The sequence below is a fragment of the Cardiocondyla obscurior genome, linkage group LG01, assembly GCF_019399895.1.
Source record: "Cardiocondyla obscurior isolate alpha-2009 linkage group LG01, Cobs3.1, whole genome shotgun sequence".
Taxonomy (NCBI): Eukaryota; Metazoa; Arthropoda; class Insecta; order Hymenoptera; family Formicidae; genus Cardiocondyla; species Cardiocondyla obscurior.
The window spans coordinates 12534208-12554342 of NC_091864.1; the positions used below are offsets into that span (position 1 = coordinate 12534208).

Below are 20135 nucleotides of genomic sequence, written 5' to 3' on the forward strand. Positions count from 1 at the left end.
TTATTCGAAGAAATAATTACTGAGAAATATAAGCACATCTAAAAATACTTTCTCGTGTATTTTGTTGTAATATTATTTATATATTATATCAACCATTATACAATAATAGATTGCATTAATATACGTCTTCGATCGTACAATTATTACCGATCATTACATGATACATGAATATGAGTGAAGAATGAAGGGAAAGGAGGCGAGAAAGTATATATATGGGCGAATATTTTTTTCACAGATGTGTCACAAGTCAAGTCGATGAAGCACGTGGGATTTCGCGATGAATCGTCGTTCGAGGAAGAAAGCACGACGTGCAAATTCGATTGTGTTACGAGCTCAGCTCGCAATCTGTTGCACTTCAGATATATGTATAATACGGCGATGATAATCGCGTTGATAATCTTAATGATAAAACTATAATAATAGCGATGATAATATTAATACAATATTATAATGATAAAACTAAAAAGTAATAATAGTGCGGATAATAATAATAATCACGGTCGAACGTTTTATCGGTCTCGATAAAAAGAAAACAGCGCTAAATAAAAATATTATCAAAGTTTTCACTTCGCGCATGCATTAATAAAAACAAAAAGGAAAACTTGCAAACCAATGTGCATGTGCGCTTTATTTCGTTCTTATTATTATCTATTCGTTTAGCCCTTTCAGCCACTTCGAGCATAAATGATTTATAATGCTCAAACTATTAAAACAGCTCTATATACCCTTCTCGCTTACATATACTCGATTCTACGTGTAACACGATTGATGTGACACGCAGATATACATACAGTTATACATATGTTATATATAGATATAACGCCGACTTTATTTGTACAAAACACACGTTGTAAAGCGGTCGATCGTCAATTACAGATAAAATACGTAATCATTAGTGCTCGAATTATCATTTTTGAACAACACTCCTCGATAGCTTCAACAAGCCAAAGAAAATCACGATAAATTGCAACGTTCCGCATGTACAAGTTTGATCGCCCTTTAAGTAATTTCGCACTTACTTAAATTAAAAACGTGTAATCATTTTTTTTAAACGGTACGCCTCTAAAAAAGATATTCTTACTTACTTGGTCCAACCAAGTTCGACTTGTTGAAGTTACTGCAAAAAGCTGTTATTCAACTGCAGATGACACGCGACGATCAAAGGTAAAATCGAACGATAAATTATAAATCAGTAGATATGATAAAGATTAAAACGGATGCTGAATGCTAGAGATTAAATCGATTAACAAAGGTACGAAAGGCACGTTTTTACACATCAATGAATAATTAATCCGTTGTAAAAGAAAACGAAAAGCAAAACTTATTACATGGTTCTGCGCTTCTATATGTACAACGAAGTCGTCATAATTTGAAGTGTTTAAACTATTAGGTCGAATAGATAAAATTGAAAATTTTCCGAAAGCACACGTCGCCGTACTTTAATTCCACTTCACTTCCACGCTGATTCTACTTTATACCATTTTAATGAACATATCTAAGCTTACCGATCGTTCAAATTTGGTAACAATACAAGTTGATGAATGCCGCGGGGCATTATTTTATACTGTCTGAATAACGCTATCTTTTTTATTGAATTGATATAAAGTATTATGTAGCTTTATAAAGTATATATATCGAAGCGCCAATCGATAGACAGTTGTAATAAAGTTTTCAACTCGGTAACAATCGTAATCGACGGGATATCGTACGGCACAAATTACTTTATACATATCACGAAGACGAGTACATCAGTCCGGGAGTCAGAGGCGATTTCTATTGTCCGGGATGCTTTTGATACAGAGGACAGTCGTGAGATCCATATATTTGCAACGCATTTCTTTCGCACGCCAGCTTCAAATTCTAGAACACAGCCTTTCGCATTTACTTCTACACTTCTTTTTCTTCGCGACAAAGATGATCTAGTCTATCGCTTAGTAAAATTTACGAATCGTATTCACGATAAAATATTTTTAATATCCGATTAACATTCGCATAATTTATGTAAACTATTGCATATCTCCGCCTCTTTGTTTTAACAGAAACCGTACGAAAATTTCTTTCTAAATCTAAAAATTATCACTTGCAATTAAAGAATTGAGACAATCTTGAGATAGAGGAAAAAAATAGAGTAGAAGCAAATAGCAACGATGACCATAATAGCAACAATGTTGACAATGTACGACGAGGATGACTATGATAATGGGCGATGGTAGGAATAATAATAACGATAACGATAACGATAACGATGATGATGATAATGATGATAATAACGAAGACAACGACGGCGGCAGCGACGACGGTGACGCTGTTGGGATCAGTATCAACGACGACAAGCAGAAAGAGGACGGCGAGAATTGCGACGATGACATCGACATTGATGAAATAAAATAATAAAGACGATAATGACAACGCCTCGATCTCTTTCTCTATCTGTCTGCCTTTCTTCGTCGCAAAGTATGCATATGTAACTTTATTGCGTTACACACAAACAGGATAGGAGAGGCAAAATTAAATAGCGGATTAAATACATTAGCGCGACGCTTAACAAATTAAAAACGTAAAAACATTAACAGTACAATAGTTCCCTTATCGTAGACGTAATGCGATGGCAGTCTTGAGTCCTGGAAAGATGCTGTAATTGTTGCTCGTTCGCTTCGATTTTTCCTCGCGCACCTCCATCCATCTCCGTTTTTACCCTCCGCCATTCGTCCGTGCTTCGTTACTCGTCGAATCTCGTCTCTCATTTTAAACCGAGCCCGTTTCGATCTTGTGTTCAAACTTGCATGTTCATTTTTTTATTTTTTACGAGAAGCTTTTGTTTGTGGCAGTGTCTGAAAAAATATAATTAATGTTAATTCAATGCTCGGTCTCTTGCAGGCATGTGCTTCGCACATTATATATGAATAAATATATAAATTTATTTATTTATTTATTCACGCGTAAATGTAATTTCTACTAAAAAAAAAAAAAAACATGACCTGATCATTACTGCAGCCATATAAATGAATTTTAGCGCGAGCGCGTCTAATCCCTAAAGGAAAAAAGCTTTAGCTTTTCTTCCATACCTTTAACGAGCCCGGGATCATTTAAATTAACTACGCCGATATCAAAATTCAGAAAATAAAATATACTGACTTTGCTTACCTGAGCTACGACTACCTACGCCTCGACTGACTTCTTCTTCTCCTTCTTCTTTTTAAGGAAGGATGGTGTCCTAAGGCCCTTCTTCTTCTTCTTTTCCTTCTTTGGCGATTCCTCGCTAACGCTCACATCCTGCGACATGGAACCCTTAACACGGAAGGTCCCAACCGTAACCATAAACCTTTCTGCATGCACATGCATAGAGCGCCGAACTTTTACGCTTAATCGTTCTATTAACAAATTATCTGGTCGCATGCAAATCGACAGAATAATAGAACAGTTTGTAGGAAGCGAATCTATGAACGACTATGTTGACTCTAATTATGAAAATTATGCAAGAGGTGAAGTAACTATCCAATCAAATCGGACACTCTATCTCTTATCTTAGCATTGTAAATTAAAAAAATTGTTTTATTTTATATTTTACTTTGAAAATAACGTTCCACGTTTTAACAAACACACGGGAAATGTGAGATAGTGTGTTATATCAAAAGAACTTGACGTAAATATGCGGAAATTAGGCCTGTACACTATTATTGAGCTATCGTTTCAATTTTAAATATAATCTAAATGACTCGTGCATTTATAGAATACTTTTTTCCTTTAGATTTATCTAAAATATCAACGTTATCAGAAATTGTTTCAAATAACAGAACGTATAAGAGATTATCGTTTTACAGACCGATTCTCCGGATATGAGATATACGATATATCGTGGATTTGATATTAAAAATGTTGTAACAAACCTCCTTGCTACTTTGCGAAAAAGTACTGTGGTGAGCGTCTGAATGATCGCCGTTTACGGTATTTTCTCCTAGAACACAGATAATTAATTATTTAAGACGTGAATTCTCAAGCCGTAAATTGTAATAATAAGATAATTAAATCTGTAAGGCAACGGTAATGAAGCAGACATTGTGAAGCAATAATATAAGTCAAAGATTAATCTCACCGATCTATAAATTGCATTAACATACTTAAACGTCAAAACTGAAAAAAAGAAGCAAAAATAAGCAGACATTTTACCTTTGAAAAAGTGTTGATTGATATTCTTCAGAGTATACTCACTCGTGGATTGGCAGTTATATAAAATTAATCATTCCCAAGCACACGTTTTAGCATCAATCATTCGCAGCTTGCAGGATGCACGTAAACCATTGAAAAGGTAACGGGATAAACGGTGAGGATTGATGCAGATTCGAGCAGAGAAACGGATGAGAAGAAAATGATAAGAAGCGTTATGTGCAAAATTTTATCAAACACATCGAGGCTGTTGAAGTAGACATTGAAAATATATAAAAGAATGTAAGCGTGTGCAATAGTACATTAATTTCGTTGTAATATCAATAGAAGAGATATCATATGAGAGAAATGCATATCATAACGTAACAATCGAATAAACTTATTACATATCAAAAGAAATAAAATAGAACAATAAAATTAACACATTGTACCGAACAAAATTTATCGCTTTTAAATTTAAATTACGTTAAATAATAATAAATTCACAGAAATAAAAGAGAAAAAGCATACCATTGAAAATTCTAGAAAGCAAAGAAGCAAAATTAGACATTTTTATAAATGCCAATATTAACCTGCGCTTAAGAAATTGTTTAGTCCACAGAAAACGTGCCTTGTTTTTACATTAAAAAAAAAAAAACAGTAAAATTATAAAAGTTACGAGAACAAAAAAAGACTTAATAAACACTAAAATAATGCGAGTCTTTTAAAATTTAGTTTGCGCGCGTATTTATATAATAAGCCTTTTTATCTTTCTTTAAAATTTGTAGAAAACCGCAGAAAATAAATGCGTAGAAAAAGCATGCAAGATCGAATATGCAAATTATTCGACATTGCATGTTTCACACAAACATAAATATTGAGAGAAATTATAAAGCAATCGACCCGCAAGTTAAAATGCTATTGCGATGCAGTTGCATACATTGACGGTCAATTGGTGAAACGTCCTTTTTTCTTCTTTCTCGTTGGAAACAACAGTATTCTTTGATAATTTAATTATACAATTGCCTGTAATTACAATTGTATCTTTCTGAAAGACATAAAAGCATTACGCGCTCAATTGCGAGTTATCTGCAAGTGCTTTCTCTAAACAAATAAACTCTTTGGTCTCGTACGAATATGACATGCAATCTACAGAAGAATCCCAAACGCAACGTTTCTCAAGATCGTTCATGTTGTCGTTATCCGAAATGACGGAGCTGACTTCGGAAATCGTATAAGTTTCATCGAGAGAAATGCATTCTCTTGTAGAATTCACCATTGCATTTTCTTCGACGACATCGGAAGGATATTTTAAAGCGGACCCGACGGAGTCGGCAGCTTCGTGCGAAGTATCATCTGGTTCCTCACTTATAGGCGTCAAACAACTTGCTTTCTCCCGTACTGATTCTTCCTCTTCGCGACAATAGGAGCATGGCCACGGCCACATGTCTTTTATTACAGCTGAACTTTTATCGTCTCTCGCCTTACCGAATTCGATATCGTGATTATTAATAAAATGAGTATACTGCGACATTTCCGTACATTCATCCGTCGACACTTTGACGACGCGAAAGTTTAATTCTAATGCGCCATTCTCGATGGCGACAATCGGCAGTTTTTTCGCCACGGTGCAAAACTCGATCACGGCAGAAGATTCGCGATCTTCTGCCTTATGCATCTCCATTTCATAATCTCGATTATTGTAATTATTAAAATTTAATGACGAATTCCCCAGAAAGTTTTTAATCCGACAGGTATTGTCAACGTTATTGCCGATTGTCGTGAAGGCGTCGGACACGCACGCTTGACTGGCAGTTTCCACGACTGAGCATTCGTTACAATAACCGTCGATCAAGCGACGTATTACTTCTCTTAGATTGCTGAGATCGTAAATAGAGGAGTCTAACCACAACAAAATGTAAATGGATTCGATTATGTCGGTCATGATCTGTCGTGCGACTTCCACAGCGTCATACGACGGCGCTTCAACGGACGCGTTAAGATCGGCGATAATCTCGTTGGCAGATTCATTAATCCCGTTGAGAAAGATCTCGCCGTCGATATCCTTCAGTTCGCGAATCGTACAGCTCGGTAACTCAAGTATATCGGAACCACCTGCCGAGTACCTGCCGGACATAGGTTGTTCCATCTCCGCAAAGCTGCTACTGTCACTCAATGACCTGCAATCTCGCGTAGGCTTGTTTTCTGTTTTCGCTGTCGGTTCTATCCACGCGTAGTCACTTAATTGATCATCATTGTCGCTTCTTATTGAATCAGATTGCCATTCCGATGAGCGTTCGGCCAAATCGTGCGAAGTGTCGTCGTTATCGTCCTCATCAACGGCTGTTGGTGGAGTCAAGCTATAAATAAGACTCATATTCGTCGAATCAAGATTGTATTTGACACAGGTGTCCGTATCGGGCAATGCATCCAGCTCTGTTCTAGACGAAGTGATATTCACGTCGATGCTCTCGACAATCTTTGTGATATCGTTGCAATATGATTCATACGGGTCGGTCTCCACGTTATTCGATAAACTGTTCTCACATATAGAGTTTTCGATCCAAGATTGAATGTTTTGTTTCTTCAACTCCATCTTTAAATTCTGTTCGTCGCTTGATTCCTTATTTGCTAATGCCTCTTTATCTTTACTACATTTACAACAATCAATCGACTGCTCGTCGCAGTTGTTGAAAGATAAATTGTACAGCGAATCTGAGTCTTTCTCTTTATCACATTGAAATGTTTCATCGCAGCTGCTCGCAGGTATCATTTCCGCGTTTGTCGCCGTTGTTAATGTACGTTGTTCATTACTACTGGTGCCGATTGCCGAGTCAGACTGATTGTCATGAGTTGGTAAGCACTCTGTTTTTGTTGAAACAACTGTTTCGATCGCTACGCATCGAGCCTTTTCACAGTGTTCTTCTACTTCCTCCTCTGTACGACTATCATAGTTTGTACAGGACACAATATCATGCGAATTCGGCTTTGTCTTCTCCACGTTAACACATTCAATGAAACTCGGCTGCGCGATATTCCCTTGTTCCACAGAGTGCAGTGCAATTTGGTATTTTGATTGTATCTCGGCGTTCAAATTCTTCAAATGTTCTTTTGTATTCGCTTTTGCTAGAGTTACATCAAATAACTTTACGAGATAACGTATGTTCTTTCTCGAATCCACCGCAGAATTTTGTTTAAATGTTGAGCCGTTCTCTTCATTATTCAAATTGGTCATCTCGGTTTTTAAGAAGGTGACTGATTCAGATACTGTATTCTTTCCTTCGAAATTTTCAAAAAATTTCCTCTTTGCCTCGTAGCGCGATTTTAAAGTCTCTTCCAAAGAAATTATATTCAATTCTTGTTTTTGTTCATTAAACAGTTTCATTATTAGAATAGGTTTCTTTCGTTCGGCGATCGTCGTGATTTTAACGTTTTCCAAACGGGTGCTATCATAAGGATGTTCGAAGAATTGCTGGCCGTAGTACGTTCGCGCACACTCGCTGCTCATGCTGCTACAATTGCTGGATAATTCGCAATCTGCAAGTATTATATCCAAATGTATATCATGAACGTAAAAACCAGCGAACAATCGCTCGGTTTGCTCGCTTGGAGAAACGGAGAGAACGTTCACGCACGATCACTTGGATACTCTCCACCATTCGCGAGTCTTCTTCGTCGCTTACGCAGCGCTCGAAATAGGTACTATAAGTAACGATAACTATAGCCAAGCAAATTCAAAATTTATCCTTTGGCTGTAAGTTCCTTTATTATTACACTAGAAATGAATCATTGCGTGCAAACCTACTATTTTGTTTCTATTACCACAATTCGCATTACAGTGCAAAAGAAAAGAATAATCTCGAATTTATATTAATAAATTATTTATCGTTTGTTAATTTATTATAAAAGTAGCATTTCAAGAAATTAAAAATGAAACGAGATTAACAAAAGTGCATGAGCATTATTAATATAAGCATTTGTGATCGTTATTTCGAGTGGCGAAAGAAGACGAGAAAGCCTTCAGAACATATACCGTACATAAAAAAAAAGCACAACATATTTTGACGGTTTTGCATACATGTAAGTGATAACATAAGAACATATACATTTACACAATCTTCAATGCATATACATGCGTTTTATGCAGTTATTGCGGATGGGGAGCGTATTCTATACTGAAAGAGGTATATAACTTATACCGAATGAAATGTATCTCAACCAAACGAGATTAATTAAACCGTATAAAAACTATTTACGAAGTTAAACTGACGATAATGTTATAATTTATGTCGCAAAAATTTTATATTTTCAAGTTCTTATAATTTTACAAAGCGTTTTTCTTCTAACATTATTTATTTTTTTATTAATCATAAAATGTATAACGCCAACATGATTTCTTTAGTCAAACGTCGTAAATAGCTCGTGAAAGAATACGAATAATTCGACATGAAGAGTTAGATTTACCCAATGCATATAGAATAAAACTCACCTTTTTTGTAACCGCTGTGTCGCTCAGTCATTCTGTACCGCATCTCATTAAGGTACTCTGTAGTAGCATCATTCACTGCATGTTAAAAATAAATACGTACACGATTCACATCTATTCATCAGTAAATTGCGTCTTGTGATCCAATATCGTGACACTTGATTGTGTTATATGTACATAATACCTCTAACGGTTACGGAATATAGATGTATTCGCTTTACATATTTTTTATCATAAACAGACACCGACTCATGCAAAACTATATATGTATTTCCATGTGCGATTATAACATGCTGTATTTCACTGATTAGTGGCAAATTTATTACGAAGGTAAAATGTGAATGTCACATTGATTGCTGGCAAAACAAAAAGCTATGGCCATGCAAGAATCTGAGTTGATTGCAAAATCTCATTGTAATGCACATTTCAATTAATTATTCATTGAGAGTCTATACAGTCTATACAGACTGATAAGATAAAATTAAACTTTGCTTGATCTAAAACTAAAGAAAAAAAAAAAAAAGAAAAGAAAAAAAAAAATGAGGAAACTCACCATCGCTTAATACAACTTCGGGTTGACTCGGCGCAGGCACTTGTTTCGTTTCTATTCGCAATACTCGGGGTTCTGCAGCAAAGGAGTATACGCGAGTGTTCGTTAACAATGTACAAAATAAAAATTTGTCAATTTTAAACGATAAAAACGCGGTAAATATCATGGTACGTATAAAAACCCGTTCGCGAATTAAGCACATGAATTTACCGTCTCTACTCTCCTCCTCTGTTTCCGAGGTAACAGAAACTGGTGACTGAATAGGACTCTTGGCAGTGCTGGATTCATGCGTCGCACGACTGATGTTAAAGGACGACAAGGCCTCGGATTCTGATTGTGATTCATCGTCTATTTACAAAATAGGTAATATTAATGGCTCCGTTTAACGTCTGGTGAACATTAAATAAATACAGGATAATTCTAAGATACGGGATACAAATATAAGATGCATGCAAGAATGGAAAAAAATTGGAGAAAAATGACGTATGGAACTAACAAGGATCTCCCTTCTGTTTGCGTTCAACTTCTCTCTTGTACTGATCCAGTTCTTGATCCGTGACAGCGTCGAAAGGATTTTTGGCATAAGGTGTCTTGTACACCATTGCATTGTGTTGGAAACCACGCTGTATAATACCCTTGCTAGCGGCTCCTACTAAAACTACTTGTTCTCCGGTACCACTAATTGTCGCGTCCTTTTAAACAACGTATATAAGTTAACGATAACACATATTTTTTTTGCAGAGATTTATAAAGCAATTAATAAAATGCATAACGACACTACTGTTGCAATTTAAATTCAAATCAGAACAGTATGTAATCATATCGCTATTGAGTAGGAAATTCTCTTTTTGCTACATTTGTTAAATAGTAATTTAACTTAACTAATAATAAACAAGATTTGATGCTTATGTACCTGCATTTTTTTAGCTTCCTCCCATGATACACCTTCTAGTATATGAGATTGCGGACCAGCCGATATTTTTTCTGCTCGTCGGTAATCTTTAATCTAAAGATATGAAAATGTATCGATCTTGTATATTTACACGAAATAGCTGACATGGAAACAGAGCAGAAACCAAAAGAAATAGGGTTATGCAAATGTAACTAACAACACTTACCTGCTGTTGTAATTGTTTGAACTCCTTTGGATTGGTATTTTTCGGAACAAATTGAAGAGCACCGTCTATCTTGACTGGCGTACTGCTATGGGTAGGAGATCCATCAGACACCCACTGCACACAAAACCAGAACATTAGTCAAACCCCTTCAAATCATTGTAAAAAGCAATTATATTAATATAAAATAAGACTCTTGCATGCTATGTGTGCCTGCTGCATATGTTTCTTCTCTTTAATAGATTATCCCAAAAAAAATTGAAATTAATAAAATAAATTTAGTAACACTAAGATTTTGTATTGCAACTAGGTATCATATTGCATAACTGTATTTTACATTAATTATACATATACTTAAGATTTTGAATATCAAAACAAAAGTCAATACGATTACATGCAATACAAATATACAATTCGGCAATCTGGCAACATTAATTGCTATGCCTAACGTTTAGTTTAAAAAAAAATAACTTGAATCAGTGAAATCTGAAGGGTTACTTAATCTGGTTTTGTAAATGCAGTGGGCTCAGTGTAACCAGGCCAACGAGATCTTGATGATGAGATCAGGCACACATTCATACAGAGTCGTGAGAAACATTTGTTTTATACATATCTTACATGTATTGTGGCAAAAATGTAGTTAAAAATAACAAAAAATATATCTAATTTATTCGTAACTTATGTAATAATGGAATAAAATGCTATCAAACTATTGCATTTAATAAATAAGTATATTGTAGTCGACAACATACATATAACTTCGCATCGTATTATAGAAAGTAAGCTAAGTTTATTAATATAGCGTCTGCGGGCTATAAATAGTGCTTGGAACGCTATTAAAGTTGAAGTTTCATTAAAGTTGATCATCTTTTTTAAACAGCACGTATAACTTTATTTAAACATCAAGAAGCTACAGAAGAACAGTCGTTAATATCTTATATGTAAAGATACTTATACTAACGATTGACTGGAATTTAACACGTTAATGTTTCGTAACTTTTGCTTGGAAGTTAACGCTTTCGTTCAATCTCTCGTTTTATTTTATGATATTTATAAAAAATGGTTTTTTTTTTATTAAATAGTATATAGAGAACATTTTTTGATTTAAAAAAATTAGTTATGCTAACATGACATTAATGTTTCGAAACGCAGATAAAATGTATAATAAAAAAAAATACATTGCTCATAAAATATTTTTTTACTAAAAATAAATGAAAATAAAAACTTATATTTAATATCAGTTGTATTATAATATATTAACTGAGGAATAATGCACTAATGACATTGCATATGTTGAAAAGTTATACGTCAAAACTAATAAAAAAATAAAGTTAATATTTTTTCGTTAATATTGTTTTATAAAGTGACCAATGTTTAGACACACAAATCACGTACGCGCGTGCATACACGCAGGCACATATACACACATTGGTTTTAGTATCTAAATCTGTGATTTTGCTTCAACTTTGAAGTGATTCGTTATATCGCATTAATAAGCATTTATTAAATAAAATCAATCAAGCTCTGTTGTAACAAGAGTTAGATTTATATCTATATAGTTTAAATAGAGCAATATATTGCTATATATGTCAGTATACTTTCACCAACATCAATAAGACGTATTCCTTTTTTCAATAAAACATTTACCATGATTGAAAGTTTCGTAATATAAATGATATTGTTACGTATCAGGATATATTGTTAAAAATTAGTGGCATAAATTGGAATGCATAGAATTTATATTAAAAATCGTGATAAATCAGAACATACTGGCCTTTACTTATACAAAAAAAAAAAAAAAATTTAGCAAAAACAAAAGTACACAACATAACGTGATAAAATGCAACTGCTAACAAAATGGAATAACCAATGCAATACGTCGCATTGTATATATGAATATACTTCCTATTTACGGCCGTAAATATGCACTCTGGATTTTTTTAATTATCGCGAAAACTATTTTCAACATTGATTAATAAAATAAAAATATTATTCGCGAAAAATAAACTAAAAAAAAAATCTGAACACTATCGTGATATTAAATGCATGAAAATCTAATATCAAAAAGACGTTTTCTTTTAATTAAAATACATTTGCGATACAATCGCAAAACAATATCAGAGTCCGCGTTATTTCAAATTAAACTATAAAAAAATGAATCTAATAAACGATTCTACAATTTATATCAATATGTTATAACTACTAATATATATTAATATATCATAACTGTTTAATTTTGCACTTGACACACTTAAAGCTTTTCTTCGTTATTACGAAAATCGTAATCCGATTAGCAGCCACAATACGCGATTATAATTGTGAAATAAAAGTATTTGATTATATTGAATTTAGCATAGTGCAAAATTGCGCGAGACGAAATAAATAATTAATCGTTTTTATTTTCAAAAGTAATGACTTCTACCTTGGTGATCTTTTTAGGATCCGGTGTTCCAGTTTCCAGAATCTCAACCTTCTGATAAACATTTGGTGAATTTAACCAACGAGATCTATCTGTACCTTTGCGACCGCCCTTCCACAACCTATTCGGAAAAAAGAAAGAGAAATTTGCTCAGTATTGATTACTTTATAGTCAAAATAAAATATTTTTTAATAAAAAAAAAAATAGAAAATTACCCTTGCTTATACAATTCCTCCTCTTCAAGCAAATATCCTAAAGACGATACAGCTGGTGGAACTTCAACATCGTTTCGCGGTTTCGGAGGTTCTCCCTTTACAAGTGGATTTCTATATATGTAGCCCGTACGGAATCCCTAAAAAAAAAAAGAAAAACATGACAAACAGAAATTTAATTTGACACGATTATCACAATTACAGAGATGCATGGGCTATGACACTTACAGCGTTATCAAGCATTCTCATAAGAGCCTCGAATTCAGCGCCGCCGATTCTCCAGCGTTTCTCGAGTTTTTCTGCAAGAGCGGACTCTACTACTGAGCTTTGTTGCTGAGGAATTGGTGGTTTCCGCGACGACTCAAATATAGCTTTCTTCGATTCCTCGCTGATAAGGCTTAGATTGTCTATGCCCGCAGGCATTAACTTCAACTGTGTTTCGCAGGCGACTACGGTATTGTAAACATTATAGAACGCCTCTTCCACTGTTTCTCCACAACAAAGAGCACCGCGATTCGTCAGGAGCATAACCTTATTAATCGGTCCGAGATTTCTAGCGATTTTTTCTCGTTCTTCCGGTTCAACAGAACCTCCTACATATTGATGAGTGCTCACTTCGCCTATCACTATGCTCTCTTGACCGATTGGTAACAATCCACATTTCAAGGAGGAAACCTACATAACATGTCATATATGCATCAATCAACTCTTTTCGAAGCAGAGTTAATAAACGTTCATCATCGATAAGTCGTATTAAAGCAATATCGCGCAATCAAACGTAATATGCAAATGCTTGTAAATGATACAAGAGATATATGAAACTAAAAACAGATCATCGAAGAATGAAGAAATTCGAGACGAAACTTTTACTTACAGCGGTAACGGACGGAGTAGTAATATGAATAATACACTTGATATCGGGTCTCGCAGCGTGTATTGTCGAATGTAATTGAAAACCAGTAACGTGTACACCGAAGTTCGTCGTTCCCTGCTCAACAATCGTGCCTTGCATGTCCACCTTGATCAAATTCGAAGCTGTGACCTCGTGATAGAGTAGCCCGTAAGGATTCACCAAAAAGTGTTCCTGATCCTGATTAAGACGGGAGGTGATTTGCCCGCCAACGCCCTGTGTCCATCCATGAAGATCGAGCAATCTAAAGACCGCTGCCATCTTACATCGTAACAGTTTCTCGCCCTTGGCATATCCCATGCTTTCCACACCGCGTATGTCGTTGATAGGCAAGACGCAATTTGAATCTGTGCATGTTCGAGCGAATCAAGTTAAAATAAAGAATAAAAAAAAAAAATTAAAAAAAAAAGAGAATAATTTCAGGCGAGACTAACTTTTGAACACATTGCCATTGAATCGGACTCCCTGTGCACCCATCATATCAGATATTTGTTGCAGAAGACCAGAGGGTCCAGCACCGTCCCTCATCTGTGTCTCAATTATACGTTCCAGCTCTTCCCGGAAGATTCGCGAGTTCATCATCATCTCGACCCTCTTTCTCCTTTCCATTTCTCTCATATCCTATAAATGAATAGAATCTTCTTATCTTACATGACATGTTTAAATTAATTCGTTCGTTTATCTTTCAAGCTTTTTTTACGCGGGTAAAATAATTAACATATATTGTGTATTAAACTCTCTTTGATTATCGAAGAAACGTTGAAACGGCGTGTTCCACGAAACTTACCGCATCGATATCGGCGGGTCTCATCTTGCTTTTTTCATCTTCCGTCAAACCGTCCACTACTCCGTTTGTGTGTGGCTCGCTTAATGCCTGTTGGCTCGTGTCTGCCATTTTCGAGCCTCTTGCAAATACCGGCAACTGTAAAATGTCATGTTCTAATATTACCACTAGTTAACAAAAAATTTAATAAATTTTAACTATTACTTTAAATTATGTAACAGGTATTAATAGTTGATACTATAAAGCAAGGAAAAAAAAATCAATTTAATAACATTTACTAAATGTTAATAATATTAATTTACATTGCTATATTAAAAAAAGTAACATCATTTTGAAATAAAATTAGCAATTAGATTCCTTAACGCGTCTGTTTTAAAAACAGCCAACACTAGACAAAAAATGGAACTACTGACAAATACGACTAAAAATCAAAGGCAACGAAGCCTTTGCAGCATAGCGTTTCGTCGAAACGTCAATTTCGCTGTTTCGTGTACGCGAAAGCAGCATTTACGCTCGTTTCTCCCGAATCCGGTGCGGAGGGTATGGACACCTTACCGGTGTGCGATCAATAAAGTGCGGGGCCCTACCGAGAATCATGGTGCGTGCAACGACGCGAAGCCGACGTACGCGTACCCTTTATTTGATCACGAGGGGGGAATTTCGCGAGTTCTGCGTGTCTATTATTCGATTTTTTTTCCCCTCCCTTAATTACTGGCGGGCGTCGTTCCGTTAACGATGTAAAATAGAATGCTCAACTGTGCCGGCTATTTTACTCGCCCGACGTTCGCTCGGCTCGGGATCTGTGTCAACGGTCGTTCACCGCTTGGCTTTCCTTACGCCAAGTACCGGTGCATCGCACCACGCAACGCTTTCGCAGCCGGCTACGCGCGTCCTCATCCTACGAAGTCGCGCTTTTCACCTTTTCACGCCGCGTTTCCCTCGCCATCCGTCAGCCGGAAATCCCACGCTGAACGTTTCGCTAGCATGAGCATTATGTCGTTACGTCGCAACCGCGTTCTAATTCGTGAAATGTATTCCCTTTCGCTGGGCAACGTTTCTCTCATCAGGATCGAAATTACGCGAGCGAGATCACCCACGAAAGCCGCAAATCGACAGGTCACTTCCTAATGAAACCGACTCGCTTCGCCGCCTGCGACTTGAGCTTCCGACTTGTTACCGCGCCGGAAAACGTCGTGCGTGTGCACTTCCGCTGCAACAGCGAACAAAGTAAAAGGGAATGAGATAAAAAAAAAAAAAAAAAACCGGTACGATGGCTGACCGCAGGATTACGTAGCACGCAAGCGCGAAACACAGTCAATCCTGTTCAACTGTACGAAATCCTTCCCCTCGTACGATTTTATACGTGTCTTGTATTCCTTGATATTCTATCGGGATGGTAATCGATAATCCCGTGGACTTGACGCAAGAATAAAAGACACCTAGGGACCTGCTATTCTGTTTACTCGCGTTGCGTTATACGTTTGCAATTTATATTCGTCGATTACCTCACTCTTATATCACGTCCCGCGACACTATTTTTACCTTTATACATTGTACATTAGTTTTGTTAACATTTATAGTTTTTAACAAATATAAAATTGATATTAATATTAATCAAATATATATATATATATATATATTATCAACACTGTCAAAATAATACCTGATTAAAATAAAACTAATAATTCGCAATTAATTAATATTAATTATCAATTATATATAATTAAATATAACTGTACAAAATAAATTGCTCATAAACGCAAAACGCATCTAACGAAAATAACGTGATATTTGTAGAGTATCAGCATTTGAAATTTTGCCAAATATAAGCAACACTCGTCAACGATCTGTCAGCTAAGACGTATGCACTTTCGATAGACACTTTAACCGAATTCAGTTCGGGAACGTTGTTCGGAGAAAAAAAAAATTTAAAAAAATGCAGTGGCGACCGTGAACGGCTCGGTGCAAATTGACGGTAATTAACGTTAAGGGGTTGAGGTATTCGGCGTAAGTGGCTTCGTTTAAGTCCCTCGCATATACGCGCGTTTGGCTTCGTTGACAGCACGATGCGATGCCATAATATAGGCCGCGATACTGACCAAGTGGCAATCGACGGACAGGAGGAAAAAAAAAAAGGGGAGAAACGTTACGTCAACAGAAACGCAATACCCATAAGCGACGAATGCTCGACCACAGCGATCTTTTCGAGCAGACAGCGGGATGGGTTTTCGTAATGTGTAAATCACTGGCTCGATTACGCGCTGGTGCAGTTTAAAGTAATCCGTTTTCTCGTATGTTGACGATCACTAACGCGGCCGCACTTTGGCGGGGTTCTCCGATTGCGATACAAAGCACAACGGCGACTTCTATTCCTGATCAGCGTGGTACCATCTTCGCGGAGTCTTCACGTATCCGTTCCATTCGTAAATACGCTTATCGTCGACGATAACGCGAACAATAGGGAGTTCTCCGCAAACTGAATGAAAGCGATCGCCGGTCGCGTTCGCTATGCTTACTGGCGCGAGTCCGCGAGAGTAGCCCTCGTCTTAAAATAGAGAGAAACCAGGGGCGGAGAGACGGACGCGATCCGCGTTTTCCCGCCGGCTGATCACGCTTCTTTCTCTCGTCCTAGTTCATCAGGAGGAATTGGGTATGCGGAATACTAACGTATCCTATCTCATCTTAAAGCGGCACTGAAACAACGAAGAGCGTTCTATAAATAACACACGAATAATCAGTATCCCACGATTATTTGATTCGACGGTCCATTGTCGGTTTCGCAATCTCTATCTCGGGCCTGTTTCTCGACTCGACAGTCGATCTGTATTGTTGCAAAGCGACCGTGATGGAGGAAAAAAAGGGGAAAGAAAAAAAAAAAAAAAAAAAGAAGAAAAGGCTCGAACCGACCCGTGTGTTGCGGCGACGCTCGTCACAAGAACCTCGTACGATACAATGATTAGTCCCTTACGCAACTCGCAGCCGTCGAATTATACGCAATGCGTACGCGTGTGTGCGTGCGTGTGCACCTGCACACGTGCGCCTGTTTTTTCCCGCAAATCGCACTTGTTCGCAGGGGGACACAAGTTTCCCGAGCCGATTCACTCAGATCCTATTGTATCCATCGGCCAACTTCGCTCTTCGGATCTCTCTCATCCGCTTTTAACTTTAAGACCGGTCCTAGTCTAACTTCTCAAGATTCTATCCAGCTGAAAAATAATGAAATAACTGAAATACAACTGAAGAACAAGAACTCGAGTCGGAATAGATAAAGCTACGATTATCGCCGTAATTCTAGAATCCCGAGACTTTCCCCAAACCCCACCCCCACGAGTTATCGACGCCGTAGCGTAATTATCAGGGAGCAGCGGGACGAGCGATCGATAACGCGCTGACAATGACGATAAATCGGTCGGCCAGCGGCGAGCGACGGCCTAGGAAGATCCAAAGGGATCGACCAGGCCGACCAGGCGACTTTTGACCAAGCGGCATCGCGCCCGCTGAACATTCGTCGTCTCGCCGACGCTGACATCATACGCCAAAACGAACGTGGATTATCTGCCCGCCGTCGGGCGCTCTCGGCCGGCTCTCTCGCTGCCGGACGGCGGCGGACACTTAACGCAATGACGTCATAGTTAATCACAGATTACGCCCGTCGTGGCGAGCTCGCGTCCTGCAACGCTATCAGCACCGCGAGAAACGAAAGTAACGACGACGGGGAGAGCGGAAGGGGGGGGGGAGAAGAGAAGGCAGACAGAAAGAGGCGGTAAAAAGAAAGGACAGCCGATCACGCGGAGTCGACGGACAATGATCATCGATTATCGGGCTTCTATTTAACACCGGCCTGTCTCTTTAATTTGATTTTTATTTCTCATTCTCTCCTCGTCGGTGTTTTGTCCGCGTCGAAGATGACTCGGTCGCGTCTCCTTAAAGCCGCCGAGAGTCCTGAAACCCGCCGCGTTGCGACGACAGTTAACAGTCGCGATCGTAAATATATTAGAATGAGTGATTCATCAAAACACGAGGAGTGTTGAGAGAAATCGACGGCGATTCTTCCTCCCTTTCTCCGCGTACTCTTATATACATATCACCGGGTCTATGTATAGCCTACGGGCGACTCCGGACGGATCGGAATTCCGGTCGGAATTTCGGTTGCGACGACGAAAGGCGCGGGGATCCGTCCCCGCACTCCAGGACGTGATAAAACGCGGGGTGATTTAGCACGGTGGACAGGTTGAAAGCGCGAATATAGATGCCGCGATTACAGAGCGCAATTAGCCAAGCGCGACGACGTTTAACCCGAGCGTCGGATCGCCGCCCATGAAGAGCGCGGCGTGCAGAGAGGTGCCGAGATACGCGAGCGAGATAAGAGTATCACGCGGGGTAGGCCCGCGTTTTTGTCCTCCTTAGTGACGGAAGACCATGCAAATGGCGACATTTTTCGGGGAGAAGGGCGGACGAGCTCGGGCAGCTCGCGAATCGGTCAGCCAGCCGATGGGGCGAAGAGAAACGGCCAGAGCTCGACGGCTCGCCGTTGACACAAGGTCGGTTGTTTGGTCGCGCGGCGCGGGGCCACGTCGCGCGTCGCGACGCGACGCCGTGCCCGTAGCGCAGCCCGCAAGGGCCCGCGACACACCCCTCGCGCCTACGTCACACGTCGCGACGGGCGCACGGCGCCGAGGCGGTGGGTCGAGGACTCTTCCGCGGCTCCGGAAGGTGGCCCCACGCCGCGCAGGATCGGGATGGCCGTCGCGCGCCGCTGTCGAAGACGATGGGTCGACCGCGCGGATATCCGGCACGGCGGACACTTACCTAAGCAAGGGATCAACCGCCAGCCGTCGCCGCCGCCTCCGTTCCTGTGATATGCCCGCGCCCGTTTCACGAACCGCACAACGAACGCAGCTCGGGCCGCGCTCCACCGTATCGCCGCTCCTCCGCGCGCGCGGCTGTTCCGTTCGATGAACAGCTTCCCCCTGCCGTCACCTCTCCCTCCGCCGCCTCTACCACCGCCTCCGTCACTGCTGCGTCCCTCGTCCCCGCCGCCGCCGCCGGCGTCACCACCGCTGCCGCCGCCGCCGTCGCCGCCGCCGATTTCTCGCACAAATTCCTCCCTCCGTCGCTCTGCGGCTGTCCAACACCCCGAGAAACTTACCACCCGCGCATCGACGTTCCAACAAACCTCTCGTACCTCGATTCTCTCTCAGAGTTCTCGGCCGAGCAAGTCCTCCTCGCCACACCGCGCGGGATCGATCGCGACCGAGTGGGAGCTCGTGAAGCTACTCAATAGTTTGCCGGTCACTGTTACCGCCGATCGTGGACACCTTACGAGTAAACACCGCGCGATAGTACGCACCTTGATCGAGCCATGAATGTCACGCGTGAATCCCGAGCGTCCGTTGAATGAAAGCTCTGAAACGCCGGATCCGTCTGACGCTATCTGCCGTCAATCGCAGCAACTTCCACGCAGGACTGCCAACCACGTTTTTCCGGAATTTGAACGTCGTAGTCAAACCTAAATT

General features: G+C 39.2%; 1 protein-coding gene across 7 annotated transcripts; it reads right to left on the bottom strand.

The window, feature by feature from the left end:
* Positions 1-59: 59 nt before the first annotated feature.
* Positions 60-19613, bottom strand: Hts (adducin 1-like protein hts). 7 transcript variants are annotated; one of them, XM_070657999.1, is made up of 16 exons: positions 15539-15580; positions 14623-14757; positions 14270-14456; positions 13800-14182; positions 13154-13600; positions 12929-13065; positions 12717-12834; positions 10298-10411; positions 10093-10185; positions 9676-9871; positions 9390-9527; positions 9183-9254; positions 8633-8707; positions 3888-3955; positions 3145-3273; positions 60-2831 (listed from the first exon to the last, which is right to left on the bottom strand). In XM_070657999.1, the coding sequence occupies exons 1-15, from the start codon at positions 15563-15565 to the stop codon at positions 3160-3162; spliced, it is 2304 nt and encodes a 767-aa protein (XP_070514100.1). In that variant the 5' UTR covers positions 15566-15580; the 3' UTR covers positions 60-2831; positions 3145-3159. The 7 variants fall into 7 exon arrangements, with proteins under 7 accessions (XP_070514100.1, XP_070514091.1, XP_070514116.1 ...); XM_070657990.1 differs by having other exon boundaries at positions 3145-3288; XM_070658015.1 differs by lacking the exon at positions 8633-8707.
* Between the last annotated feature and the right edge of the window lie 522 nt (positions 19614-20135).

Bases quoted from the DNA above. Each gene is read 5' to 3' on its own strand.
- Hts (XM_070657975.1), bottom strand. From the start codon at position 15,565: ATGGCGAGGGAAACGCGGCGTGAAAAG. The intron at 14,457-14,622 runs GTAAGTTTCGTG...ATTCATTTATAG, and splicing joins GACCCGCCGATATCGATGCG to GATATGAGAGAAATGGAAAG. The intron at 12,835-12,928 runs GTAATTTTCTAT...TTTTCCGAATAG, and splicing joins GAGGAATTGTATAAGCAAGG to GTTGTGGAAGGGCGGTCGCA.